The following is a 13,347-nucleotide window of genomic DNA, read 5'->3' on the forward strand; positions in this document are numbered from 1 at the left end:
CCTGGATACAGCACTCTGCGATCAGCCAGCTCCTTCAGCGAGCACCTTCTGTGGCTCGAGGATCGTCTTCTGGACAGCTGTCATGTCAGCAGTCCTCCCCATGATTGTGTTTGCGAGTACTGAACTAGACCGAGAGAGATATTTACACTGTATGAATGGAAATTTAACCAAACTCAAAAATATTCTAATATTTTGAGATACTGGATTTTTAATTTTCATGAGCCATAATCATCGAAATTAAAACCAAAAAGGCTTGAAATATTTCACTCTATGTTTAATGAATCTACAATATATGAATGTTTCACTTTTTGAATTGAATTAAGAAAAAAAAAAAACTTTTCCATGATATTCAAATTTTTTGAGCTGCAGCTGTATATACTTGCACCCTCAGAGGTGCATTGACCAGGTTGAAGTATATAACAGATTTCAAGTCAGTTTTTATTTTTATATAGCGCCAAATCATAACAGAAGTTATGTCAAGGCACTTTTCAATTGGAGCAGGTCTACACTGTACTGTTTAAATCGTTGATTACAGAGACCCAACAATTCCCACCATGAGCAAACACATGGCGGGTGGGCGTCTGTCTGCCTCGACCGGTTGGGTTGAGAGAGAGAGAGAAAGCATCCTGTCCCTCTTCATTAAGACATCAGAGATTCACTCCTTGCATCCCACTCTGATGTCATCATGGACAGAAGAGTAAAACACAGACAGCTCTACCAAAAGTCTCTTTTTGAAAGCAGAGGCTGCAGTGTGTGGTGGTGTGTTTACTGTACAGTCCCATTTGCTTTGATGTTGCATTTGAGGCCCAGTCATGACTACAATCCATCCTTCCAGGGCCGTCCTGCCGTGGCTCCTTTAAGCCTTTAACAGTGAGACAGGGCGTGGCCACACGGCTCTGTTACCTGCTCAGGTGTGTTCATGCATTCTCAGACTCTCCCTGGACCACTGCAGGACTCAGGTTGTTCACTGACACTGTTAACCTGTGGGTTTCAGACTTTTCCTCAGGAGGGAACGGCTCGTATTGTGAGGTACGGTGAAAGGTTTGGGATTTAAAATCAGCCTGGATCTACACAGTTTCTTCTTAAAAGCCAAAAACAGAAGCTAAAACACTTTGTGAGACGAGGAATTACTAATTATTAATTAAAACTATGGAGCGTCTGAAGTTAGTCCTGCAGTACTTCCAGTCCAACTCTGAGTCCATCTCCAACGGGATCTGTATCATCCTGGCCTTGGTCAGCGTCAAGCTCTACACCAGCTTCGACTTTAACTGCCCCTGTCTCCCTCAGTACAACAAGCTGTACTCCCTGGGGGTGATGATCGTCCCGCCCATCATCCTGTTCTTCCTTGGGGTCCTGGTCAACAGACATACAGGCGTCATGATGGACGAGTGGATGAGACCCACTGGGAACAGATCCAAGAACCCTGCTGTGGTGAAGTGAGTCAAAGATTTACTTCTTTCATCTACTAAGACAAACAGTTCTTACCATTACACAGTGTACAGTGAATTAAAACTATTAGTATCATTGATATTCAGCAATGCTCATAGGAATTGCAGGTGAAAGCCATTATTAATTATCCTAATTCAGTCTATTCTCACTTATAATGAAGATGGAGTTAGAGACCGAACCCTTTTCCTCTAGTCTGAGGCACAAGCGATTAACTGGCACCATTTTATAGCACAACCTGAGTTATTTGAATATGTATGATGTCACATGACTTTATAGACAGTCATTTGCTGGCAACACTGTTGTTCTTCTGTTCAGCGATCTTGTTTCCATACAGTTTTTTTTTAAGATCAATCATTCTTTATAGCACAACAATCAGAGCTACAAATATCATTCTAACATTAAACTGTGCAGCTCAGTCAGGAGATTTATGCCATTACTTGTATTTATTATTGTATTTTGCAAGTCGATTCCAGTGTAACTGCAACTTAAGAATTTCACTGTGTTTTTTCGCACGTGACATTCACGTCAGTGGGAAAGTGGTCTCAGACCTTCGGACCCCAGTGTCTGAGACAGTCATTGGGAAGATGAAAATATAGATAAACTACAGATCATCTTGAGATGCGATCCAACTCATGAGTACTCATTATGACAGTATTACATGAGTACTCCATACTCATGGGAATTCTTGGGACCATACTGTGAAGGCATGATGTATGAACAGTATGTAAGGGTTAAATCCAGTATTCATGCGCTATAGATAGCCCAATGCCAAATTTAGCAAACTGACTGTGATGTCCCTCTGGCCTGTTGTTGCTGGTTGTGAGTATTTGTTCATGTTGTAGCTCTCAGGTAATGGAGACGCTGCTTTCATCACAGCATCAGGACTGCACTCACGTCTTTTGGTTTGCAGAAAGCCCCCCCAACAATTCAGCAGCTGATGAATACAGTCATCGATGGGCCGGAGGGGTGTGCTGTAGATAGTGTAATCGCTGTTTGAGTGCCTGGCTGCAGCACATCTCACAGTTAATTTGAGTTTGAGTTTGCCAAAGCAACAGTGAGCTGTTTTGACAGGGTGGTTGGTTGGACAGGTTTAGGTGAGAACACGGCTGTGCAGCTGACAACTAAAAAAAAGGAGCTTTTCTAGGCTTCTTCCATTGTCTTCACAGCTGATGGAGGCAGCACAGGCAGGGAAGACCCAAGTGGAGACTCAACGGCCATTGAGGAAACTTGAAAATACTTTAATGGTGAAAAACAGGCCTGCAGACAGATAGGAGGCAGGGACAGGCAGGAACAGACAACAGGATGACGCTGTCCATGGCAGGAAACCAGGAAAACACAAGGGGACAGAAGCGGAAATATAAGCGGATGATCCAACAAAGAGCTGAAGAAAACGGGAGATTTAATGGTGGCTTTGCTGATGAGGGAGCTGAGTTCAGGTGTGTGGGTGGGGAGGGAAGCTGGGTGATTGGAGAAGTGGAACAGCAAACAGGGAAAAAAAAGTCTGTGGACATCTGATGGTCGGATGGAGAATGACAGGTCTGAAGAGGAGAACATGGAGATGAAGGGACTCTCTTATGCACCACAACAAACCTTCCATGCATCCACTGACACAGATACTAACTCCACTGATTGGCACACATTATGTTATTTTCCTCATAAAATCTTAGTTTCGCAAACTTAAACTTGGTGTCTGTCCCTGCTATTTGTCACAGCATGAGCCGGTAACACTGACTAAAATGACTTTTTGCAGTGTTTCCCTTATATATTTATTTATTTAGATGAATGATAATCTATCTATATATAAATGAATCCCAAACTATTTAGATATGTCTGTCGTCATGCAGGTACCTGTTCTCAGCCATGCTCCAGAGGGCCCTGCTGGCCCCAATGGTGTGGATCCTGGTCACGTTGCTGGACGGAAAGATCTTCATCTGTGCCTTCAGTGGGAGTGTAGACCCTGCACTCTTCTCAGGTACCTGCAAATACATCTCACATCCCCCACAGAAAAAATACACATTCAGTAAGTATTATCACAACAATCTGGTTTATCGTGTGGCGTGTTTCCTCAGGTTTGCCCAACAGCACGGGTCTGGAGGTGATCAAGATCATGGCTAAAGTTCCTTGTAAGGAGGACGTCATCTTCAGGAACAGCTCGTTCCGCAAAGCAGTGTCTCGTTATATCCGCTGCTATTCACAAGTAAGCTGCTCCGCCCTCAGCGGACAGGTGCAGTCACATACGCACAGGTGTATCTTTTATCTTTTATCCTCATGAAGAGTTTAAATCAGTCAGATCAGGCGGAGGGCTCGTTTATTCCACACACCTGGTCTGGTCAGATACAGGATGAATAAAGGTTTGAGAAAGAGAAATAACACGACAGGTTAATATTGGTTTTGTAGAGACTGAGTCTGTGGACACAAAGAGACAAAGCTCTCAGGCAGATTGTGTCTCATTGTGACTGACAGAGAAAAACTGGCCATAAGTGCTGTACAATGACTCCTCACTTTACTTTCAGAATGATGTCGCATCATAACTTATAGCTCATATAACTCTATATCTAGCTATACGACTATATAATACAATATAGATAATATAATAAGGTATGTTTTACAAGGTCTTAAGTTTTTTTTTTTCATATCAGTATTAGAAGGTTTAAAAAAATCTGATAACAATTTGTCAGCCAATGTTCATTTTTCTTATATAAGCACCTTTTTCTAACATTTCTTGTTCGTTATCAGCTGACGTGTTTACTGATACAGATATATTAACCATAAGCTAATATCAGCTGGTATATAAAGTGCCACAAGATGTTGAAGACTCTGTTGGCTAATACTAGTATATATGGTGGTTTTATTCTGAACACACAAAAGGGATTTTTTTTTCCAACCAGGTCTCATGTTTCTGACCCTTTTCACTTTGTTGTAGCGATGTGTCTAACCTGTTTCCAGACACGCCCAAAAATAATGAACCCAAAATGAAAGGTCACTGTTCTTCAATCTATTTGATCACAGTCATGATTTTACAACCAGACAGTCAGAATGAGTACAAGAGATACTTAACCAAAGTTGCAGATACATGAACATGGTAGAAATGTAAGTTTTGTTTTGCATCGCCTATTTTTGGTATGAAAAGGGAATATAAGACCTGTAGTGGAAACTTTCTGTGGAAAAAACTCTTTGAAACCACACGTCTGAACTAATTCTGTTGCAACAGCTGTTGCAGAGATATTGATCATAAAATGCAGGATCCCCACATCTGATAAGATTTTAGATTTAAGATGTTTTATTACAGAAAGTGTTTGAAACCCATGACCAAAATTGTCACAAGTTCTGTAATTGTGTTATTTAAGTACAATAAATGATTCCCCTTTACTAGCAATACGGCTTTCAATGAACATATGGGCTGCAAATATAGTTTTGAATTGGACTTGAAAAATGTGAAACTAATCCTTTAAAAATAACCTATATAATCAATGACCAGGCAATGAAAATAAGTTAAACAAACAGAACTTGATTTTCTTTTAGTCCTTGATAAAGGTCTGTAATCTTAATGTTGTGGTCAAAAGGATAAAAGTGTGAGAAAACACACAAATACAAATACACAATATACATAGTGCCCATCCTCAACCAAACAAACACTGACTTTCAGATCACATGACAAACTGTGTATTTGTGGCTGCTCTGAGACTGCAGGCTTCTGTAAGGTGTTTGCATACACACACACACACTCATACACACATACACACGCACTCGCACACGCACTCACACACACTGCACCACATGACCTTTTGCTTTTGTTGCCTTTGTGTAGCTAACTTTCCTCACCCTGTGTAGGCAGTGGGCTGGTCCATCCTCCTCCTCCTCATTGTACTGGGAGCGATGGGACGCCTCATCAAGCCCTATTTCGACGACCACGCCACCGGCCTGCAGACACGCTACTGGAGCAACTATCTGGACGTGGAGCAGAAGCTCTTCGACGAAACGTGCGTTCTACATGCTCGCGACTTTGCCCGGAAGTGTGTGGTGCAGTTCTTTGAGGACATGAGGGAGGACGCCATACTCCGTCTTCCACACCCGCCCTTCATCAGCAACTTCCAGGATGAGTGGGAGGATGAAGAAGAGGAGAGACTCCATGGGGTAACGAAGCAGGAGCAGGTGGACCAGCTGCTCAACAAGTGGTACTACAGTAAACCTGAACTCGATGTGACGAGGATCGCCCACAGACCCAGGACCTGTGTGACCTGGAAGGACCGTGATGGGAGGACTTTATACTCTGATGTCTAGGATACACTCAGCGGTGCATGATCACCGGTTCACTTACAGGAAGCTATAGCAACAAGTTAGATGTTGGTTACCTCAGTTTAGCCTTGGTAAAGTCAGACTGCTGTCTAAACTCAAAGCTCCACTCACTCATTAATCAGAGTATTCAACTGTATCTCACCATCGTCCTTCAGCTGATGGACACAGGACCGGTCATCACAGGACCCAATAGTGAACGTTAGGTCACATGATAACAGGGCTGTTTATAGGTGGAGACAGTAGCCTCTGTCTCTGGTGTCAGATGTGAATACTGTCTTTCTGCTGTCATCCACTGACTCCTTCTCAATGACCTTTGACACGGTGGTTGGTCATGTGACATGACGTCATCAATCTCAAGCTTTTGGAACTAACATCAGGCCTTGTTCCATGACCTAACTCTCTACCCTTGTTTCCAGTCTGTCTCAAATGAAGGCAAAATGCCTAAAAAATAATAATAATAATGTGAAAACAACCACAAAGCTAATTGATTTTATGATCTCTTATAAACTAGATTTGTTTGAGACTTGGCTCAAGTCTGGCGAGACCCGTCGGGTTGGTATGTAAAGGTACTCATGTAATAAAGTAGAAATAACCACCGAGCACTCATGAGTCAGAACGTCAACATGTTGACGGGCATCATGGCTGGAGTGATCCTGCTGATCTCTCCTCCTGGATTAATGAGAAGTCCAAGAGAAAGTAGAAGTTGCAGGTTCATTACCTTCACATGAAGGATCTTTTAACCTGCTTTAATGCCAGAGTCCAGAATATCAGAGCAGCTTATTTTAACAAGCTTATTGATGTCAGCAGGAATAATCTGAGGTTTTTTTTGTAACAGCCATTCTGTCACAATAACCCAGCTTGCTCCCATCTCTCTGAACACCGTATCTTATTCCAGTCTTTGTGAGAACTTTCCTGCTAACTTCTTTAAACAGGTTCTGGTTACTGTTGGCCCAGGGTTGTTGGTCACTGTCAATGCATCGTCTCTGCTTATGTCTCTAACTATTTCAAGTTGGCCAGTATTCAGTCAACCTATTCCTAATCAACCTTTTATCTCAAATTAAAGAAAAAGTAGTTTTATAAAAGTAAAAAAAAAGTTCAGTCTTGCTTTCACCAGACCCCAGAGTCTGTTTGACAGCAACCTCTGTTTGACCCCTTATGTCTGCTTGATGCTTTTTGTTTGTGAAAGACTTTGTAACATTTGTTTTAAACGGTGCTATAGAAATAAATCTTTACTTTCTGACAATAACAGCTTGTCAGAGATGGTCAGCGTTGGCCGTGGATGCTTCTGTTGAGCTCTTAGGCCCAACACGGTCCTCAAGCTGAAATCATGCTTCTATAGAGATACATGTTAACCTCTCTGTGGGTGTACAAAGGCCTCTAGAGAAGCTGACACTCTCCAAAAATCTCAATAAATCATCATGTCAACCAGAAGCTTTCAGGAAAACAAAGACTGAACATGTAAATGTGAGACTTACAAATATAAAAGAAACAGCCACACAAATGTCTCTGTACAAACCCTGTATCCCTGCAGGTACAAGCTGCCGTCTTTGAACACAACACCAAACCTGTTACAGCCTGTTCTGGGAACAGGTGAAAGGACTCAGTGGACTGACAGAAAAGAAAGCAGCACAGTCACATTTGACATCAGAGAGCATCTGAACAGTGACCGTGGTGGTGATGACGTCATTTCCTGTGGAAAAACAAAAGACAATGTCATGTCATGTGGTCTACCACTAAATCTCTACAGATGTATGTATGTGTTATGTGCTATCATGCTAGTCTCTGACTTGAATCTTTTGTGTTGAGGATTACTTTATTTGTTCATAGGGCCAAACCAGGTTGTGAGGGCCATTTGAATATGTGAGGGTTTGCACCGGCTGGTTTTGCATACAGGTTGTTGACATGGAGTTCACCCCCACAGATTGATGGAAACATGCAAATGGACATCTGGAACCAAACAAACTTCACATACTCAAAAAATTCTGTTCTCTACTTTATTTTATTTCATTTGCTTTAAAAATGAAATAATACATGAAATAGTTTCACATTAACAATGAACCAAATGTGTAAGTCGTTGCTCTGGCAGAGAAATATATCCAACTCTGCAGTTTCCGTCAGCGCTGAGGAACAACTCAGCCTCCTCTAGCTCATTGTTTTTGGTTTTCCAACCTGCAAACTCCTCTCTCATCATCCTGGTTTTCAACTGCAGCAGTTTTCAAAGGAAAAAGACGTGAAAACTAACTGTACAATACAACACCTATCAGTACCTACAGTTAGAGACTAGCTAGTGAACATGCCGGAGCGAACACCACTCCTTATCAAATGAATGATCATGTTTCTCCATAACTGCTGGGTGTATAAATAAAAATATTTTGCTAACATATTTACCATACGAACTGTATAAGGTGATAACACTTTCTTCCTCCTACAAAGGAAGTATGAAATCATGAGCAACAGAACATAAAAAAAAATGTTTTTATTTGATTTAATTTGGTAAACTATAGTTTATGGTGGTTAATGACAGCAAACCTGAGATAGATTTTGTTGTTGGCTTCCCACTGTTTCCACCAATTCATAATTTAATAATAATAATAATAATAATATTAATATTAATAATAATTTATTAAATAATTTCTCATTGTCAAAGCTCTTCACTTACCTCTGAAAGTCTCCAGTTATTTCCAAAGAGTCTGCTTGAGTTGCATGACAAATCATCATATTCAAGTACAGCTGCACATAGAGATGCGCAATGAATGAAGGTAACAAGACTAAATGTCTACAGTCATGCTAGCAGCTCTGTGAGGCTGTACTTACACCAAGTAGTACCACGAAGCAGGTATGATGTTCACAATCTTAGCTTGGAGTGCTAGCATGCTAACATCAGCACTAAACAAAAAATACAGCTGAGGCATTGAGATTATGACCCAGTGGTGGCGCTAGATGAAAAGTCAGAGACTCACCAAAGTTATTACAAATATTAGAGTTATTACAATTCATCCTGAGAGGGACGTGAATGTGTGTAACAAACATAAAGGGAATTTATCCAGCATTTATTCACTCAAAACCACAAATGTTGACTTGGCGCCAGAAATAAGGTCAAAGGAAAGTCAGTAGGATCCATCCACTGGGGATAATGAATGTCCATATGATATCTCTCAGATTAAGACTGTAAGACCAGGGAGATGTTGGTCTGTAGGTGGAGGAGAACCATAACCACACTGTTAATCACTATGGGTGAGGAGGTTGGAGTTGCGGTGCACTATTTGTACTTGGGTGCCTACTTGAAAGACAAACTGGACTGACAACAACAACACTGACTCGGTGTACGAGCAGTGTATGAGCAGGGGATGAGCAGACTCCACTCTCAGAGGAAGCTCAGATGTTTCAGTGTGTGCAGTAAGGTGCTGGAGATCTTCGACCAGTCTGTGGTAGTGAGAGTCGTCTCCTGTGCTGCGTCTGCAGGGGGAGGAGCCTCTGTGCCAGAGAAGACATCAGGATCAATGAACTCATCCGTCATTGGTGGAGATTGCTGCAGACGTTGGAGTCATTGAGGAGCAGGAGGTGACTGAACAAACTGCTCTCCATCATGGACCATCCATCCCCTGCACATCGCACTGCAGAGACACAGCAGCTCATTTTCTAACAAACACTGTTTTTAAAGAAAATTCCGAAAACTTTATTGAAAGTCTGAATTAAGCCAACCCAGTGTCTGTAACACTGATGTGTGATTCCTATAGGCTCTCAGCTCCTGGGCCGCCCCGCCCTCTGTGATTTCCAACACATGTTCTCACTTACACACCACATTTTTTCCTTTTTTTTTCCACTGGGAGGAAACTGGAGGGCAGTTCCTGACTATGAGTCATCACTGGTGCCCAGACATCGCTATCACAGGCTCAAAGTAACATGCCGAAAGAGGGACCTCTCTTTTACACGTTCAAAGTTGATTTTATGTTGTGGACTCCGCAGTTTTCCCTGAGATTTCATTGCACTGGAAGTTTATAATGGATTATAAAGGCTGAGTCACATGTCCCGCCTCAGGAACTCTGCCACTGCGTGAGTTTGCATAAGACTGCATTTCATAGTACCTCTTTGTTTCCAGTGTCTTTAATCTGAGCATGTTTTCAACTGTCTTTGTTGACTGATGCCATAAACAGTGTAATACTTATATTCTGCAAATGATCTGAAACCATTCATTACAAAACAATCCCTGCAAAACTTCAGATGACTGTAAGATTCAAAACAGTCTCTCATAAACTTTTAGTGTCTGATGTATTTCTCTTCTCTTTGTGTCTCTGCAGCTCTGTGTCTCTGATGTTGTTGTGAACCAAACACAGCTCTTCAAGTCTTATTCTCAGTAAAGATCCAACATGGCTGCTGCTGCACTCGTCACAGAGAACTTTAAGTTTGTGTCCCTCTTCTTCAAGAGTAAAGATGTGATGATCTTCAATGGTCTGATCGCTCTGGGGACTGTGGCCGGTCAGACTGCGTACAGCGTGTTCGCCTTTAACTGTCCGTGTGCGTCTGGGAGGAACTACGTCTACGGCCTGGCTGCCATTGGTGTTCCAGCGCTGGTGCTTTTCCTCGTGGGAATAATGATGAACAAGAGCACCTGGGACCTGGTGTTCGAGTGTCGGCTCAGAAAGTGCCGAAAGCTGTCGGGAGCCAGCGCCTTCGCGCTGCTGGGGACCATCATTGGTCGAGCCGTTGTGGCTCCACTGACGTGGGTGGTCATCTCTTTGTTGAAGGGCAAGGTGTACACATGTGCCCTCAGTGAGTTTGTCAACCGCAGTACACTGGAGAACTTCCCCTCAGATCAGGGGTCAGAGGTCATGGCGAAATTGCCATGTCAAGCAAGTGGCCCAGCAGAGCTGCAAGGCTTCTGGAATGAAATTGAGCGTCGGCTGAAATATGAATCTCAGGTAATGGCGTACGTCGTGCTTTGCGTTTGCAGGACCGCCTTGATTTTGTCTCTTGCATGTTCAATAGACGTTGTTAGACACTGTTACCACTGTATGATACCACTGAGGTCTGGGCCATGGTAGCTTTTATGTCTTACAGGTTTGTTTCTGAGAATGAAATCAATTTGGTTAACTAAGCTGTAGCGTCAAAATAAACTAGAACCACCATCCCCTTCTTGTTTCCTCCACCAACCAGTCAAGTTGCAGGAAATATGGTCACAGTCTCTTCTTCCTGAGTTACAGCGTTGAATGATGGCCAGATATGTTTTTGCAGAACATTATGATGTCACAGAGAAGGTGACCTTTTGGATATGAAATGTTTTCACTTAACTTCAGCTTTATAGATATTTGAGTTAAAGTGTGTCATAATTAATGAATTATTTTGTGAGTTACGGCCAAAAATGTGTTTTGTGAGGTCACAGTGTGACAGAGGTGATAATGCTCCCTCTGGATGTTCCTGATATACTGCATTCACAAGAATGTGAGATCACTGTTACCTTGACCTTTGACCTTTGACCTTTGACCACCAAAATCAAATCAGTTAATCTTTGAGTCTTAGTGAATGTTTGTGCCAAATTTAAAGAAGTTCCCTTAAGGCATTACTGAGATATCATGTTCATGAGAATGGGATGGAATACAATTTGCCTGCAGCTCTGACTGTCTCTGGCACGCAGGCATAAAAAAAGATGTTCACCTGCCAGTGATGCTGTCAGGGACACAGGGAGTCTGGAGTTGTGGAGCACTATTTGTACTTGGGTGCCTACGTGAAAGACAAACTGGACTGACAACACAACACTGACTCTGTGTACGAGCAGTGTATGAGCAGGGGATGAGCAGACTCCACTCTCAGAGGAAGCTGTCAAGTGCCACAACAAACTAGGGCGTAGACTCAAAAGCCCATCTCACAGTGTATTTGGTGAAAAATAAGGCAGGTGGGATAACAGGACAGAAAGATGGGAGACAAAACAGGTGATCTGGCAGCGAACTATGGTTTATTGTGGAGATAAGGAGGGAATTGGGATCCGGTGTGCAGGTTGGTGTGGAGGTCAGGTGATGCAGAAAAGCAGGAAAACACCGGGGACACAGCTGGACAACGAGGGAATGGCAGGAGGGATGAGTGTGATGGCAACAGTGAAATAAAGATGCAACAAAGGCCCATTAGCTCTAGCCAAGACAAGTTCATTGATTATCTGACATTTGATGATGATGATGATGATGATGATGGTGGTAAACAGGTAGCGGTATAATACATTATATGTTGTAGCTTATCCAGAACCTACACAAGGTGTTGACTTCACCTCTGTCTGTCGTCTTCAGCTGATTGGCTGGCTGCTGGTGGCAGGGATGTCTCTGATGGTCTTCCTGATCCTGTGCATGAAGCGCTGCTCCTCTCCACTGGGCTACCTGCAGGAGGACTACTGGTCCCAGTACCGCTCTAATGAGAATAACCTCTTCGAGCGCACGGCGGCGGTCCACGCCCAACTCCTGGCCGCAGAGAACGTGAAGCGCTTCTTCGGCTTCGTGGCACTGGAGAAGGAGGAGAAGGAGCAGCTGGCTGAACACCAGAGTGCTAGTCCTATCTGCAGCACTGAGTGGAACAGAGTGACCGGCGTCTACCTCTACAGGGAGAAGAACGGACTGCCTCTGTACAGCAGGCTCAACAAATGGGCCACGTACAGTCTGGAGAACAATGTGGAGGCCATGGAGAAAGAGATGGATGTGCTCAGTTGACAGCAGTACAGTGGCCAGTGACTGTCACCGTGAAGGTGTCGATACGCACAATATTTTTGACTTGTTAAGCCTTGAAGTGAGGTCCACCAGTGCAGTGTCAGTTTACCATCAGGTTTCATGGAGCCCACTAATAACCTCTGTAACTCTGTTAAGATCATTGTTTTAAAGTCATGTTGTAGTTCAGTGTCAGTAAAAGCAAATACAGAGTCCAAACTGTCATATGTTGACCTGCGTAGTGTGGAAAATGATTCATTTTCCTAATTTATGTTTTAAATTTAAAGCTACTTAAGAATTTTTGGGAGAAAATCTGTTTTAATGTTACAGAAATATCACTTTCATATCTCTGTTGTTTTTGTCATTAATGTTCTCTTAACTAATAATTACAACATTTACTACCTTTGACTTTGCAAGGTGATCTAAAATAAAAATAAATAAATACGATTACATACATACAATCCATCATTTCGGGCAGATTTTCAATGGTGAAGAACCGTAACTAAAATAGACATGGAGTCATAGCAGTGCCATAAAATAAATAAAAATAAATGTGGAAATATAAACATGTGCACTGCAAACCTTCCAACAGTTCATATTTTAAAAGGAAATTTATAATCATTATAATCATATAATCATTCAAATAATGAGTCGTAATCAGATCAATAAAGATTTTACAATAGTAGCACTGCATGTTAGGCACAGTAAGTTTAGTGTTGCAGTTCCTATGGCTCTTCAGTCATGAAGTATTAAATTCACAAAAGTCAAACTGGGGCTGAGGTTCAAAGATTTTCATTAGTGTGTTATAACGTCTGTCCTCCTCACCAGAAGATGGCGGTAAAGAAAGCTGAAAGAATAAACCTGAAAAAAAAATGTATGCGTTGAAGACGTGTTCACTGCGCATGTGCGAAAGGCTGCA

The 13,347-nt window shown here is 42.4% G+C and overlaps 2 protein-coding genes across 2 annotated transcripts; both read left to right on the forward strand.

Annotated features, from left to right (window-relative positions):
- Positions 1-1,149: 1,149 nt before the first annotated feature.
- Positions 1,150-5,730, forward strand: calhm3 (calcium homeostasis modulator 3). The gene is made up of 4 exons (XM_056396181.1): positions 1,150-1,436; positions 3,294-3,421; positions 3,519-3,646; positions 5,281-5,730. The coding sequence occupies exons 1-4, from the start codon at positions 1,150-1,152 to the stop codon at positions 5,728-5,730; spliced, it is 993 nt and encodes a 330-aa protein (XP_056252156.1).
- A 3,901-nt stretch (positions 5,731-9,631) lies between these two features.
- On the forward strand, positions 9,632-12,875 carry LOC130181602 (calcium homeostasis modulator protein 2-like). The gene is made up of 3 exons (XM_056395926.1): positions 9,632-9,798; positions 10,044-10,664; positions 12,021-12,875. The coding sequence occupies exons 2-3, from the start codon at positions 10,113-10,115 to the stop codon at positions 12,432-12,434; spliced, it is 966 nt and encodes a 321-aa protein (XP_056251901.1). The 5' UTR covers positions 9,632-9,798; positions 10,044-10,112; the 3' UTR covers positions 12,435-12,875.
- Positions 12,876-13,347: the final 472 nt, after the last annotated feature.

The sequence above is a fragment of the Seriola aureovittata genome, chromosome 14, assembly GCF_021018895.1.
Source record: "Seriola aureovittata isolate HTS-2021-v1 ecotype China chromosome 14, ASM2101889v1, whole genome shotgun sequence".
In the NCBI taxonomy this organism is placed as follows: domain Eukaryota; kingdom Metazoa; phylum Chordata; class Actinopteri; order Carangiformes; family Carangidae; genus Seriola; species Seriola aureovittata.

What these genes read in the sequence shown, in the direction of transcription:
- calhm3 (XM_056396181.1), top strand. Translation starts at nt 1,150, where the DNA reads ATGGAGCGTCTGAAGTTAGTCCTGCAGTACTTCCAGTCCAACTCTGAG. An exon ending in AAGAACCCTGCTGTGGTGAA is followed by an intron (nt 1,437 to 3,293) that starts GTGAGTCAAAGA and finishes GTCGTCATGCAG; the next exon opens with GTACCTGTTCTCAGCCATGC. An exon ending in ATATCCGCTGCTATTCACAA is followed by an intron (nt 3,647 to 5,280) that starts GTAAGCTGCTCC and finishes CACCCTGTGTAG; the next exon opens with GCAGTGGGCTGGTCCATCCT.
- LOC130181602 (XM_056395926.1), top strand. Translation starts at nt 10,113, where the DNA reads ATGGCTGCTGCTGCACTCGTCACAGAGAACTTTAAGTTTGTGTCCCTC. An exon ending in GGCTGAAATATGAATCTCAG is followed by an intron (nt 10,665 to 12,020) that starts GTAATGGCGTAC and finishes TGTCGTCTTCAG; the next exon opens with CTGATTGGCTGGCTGCTGGT.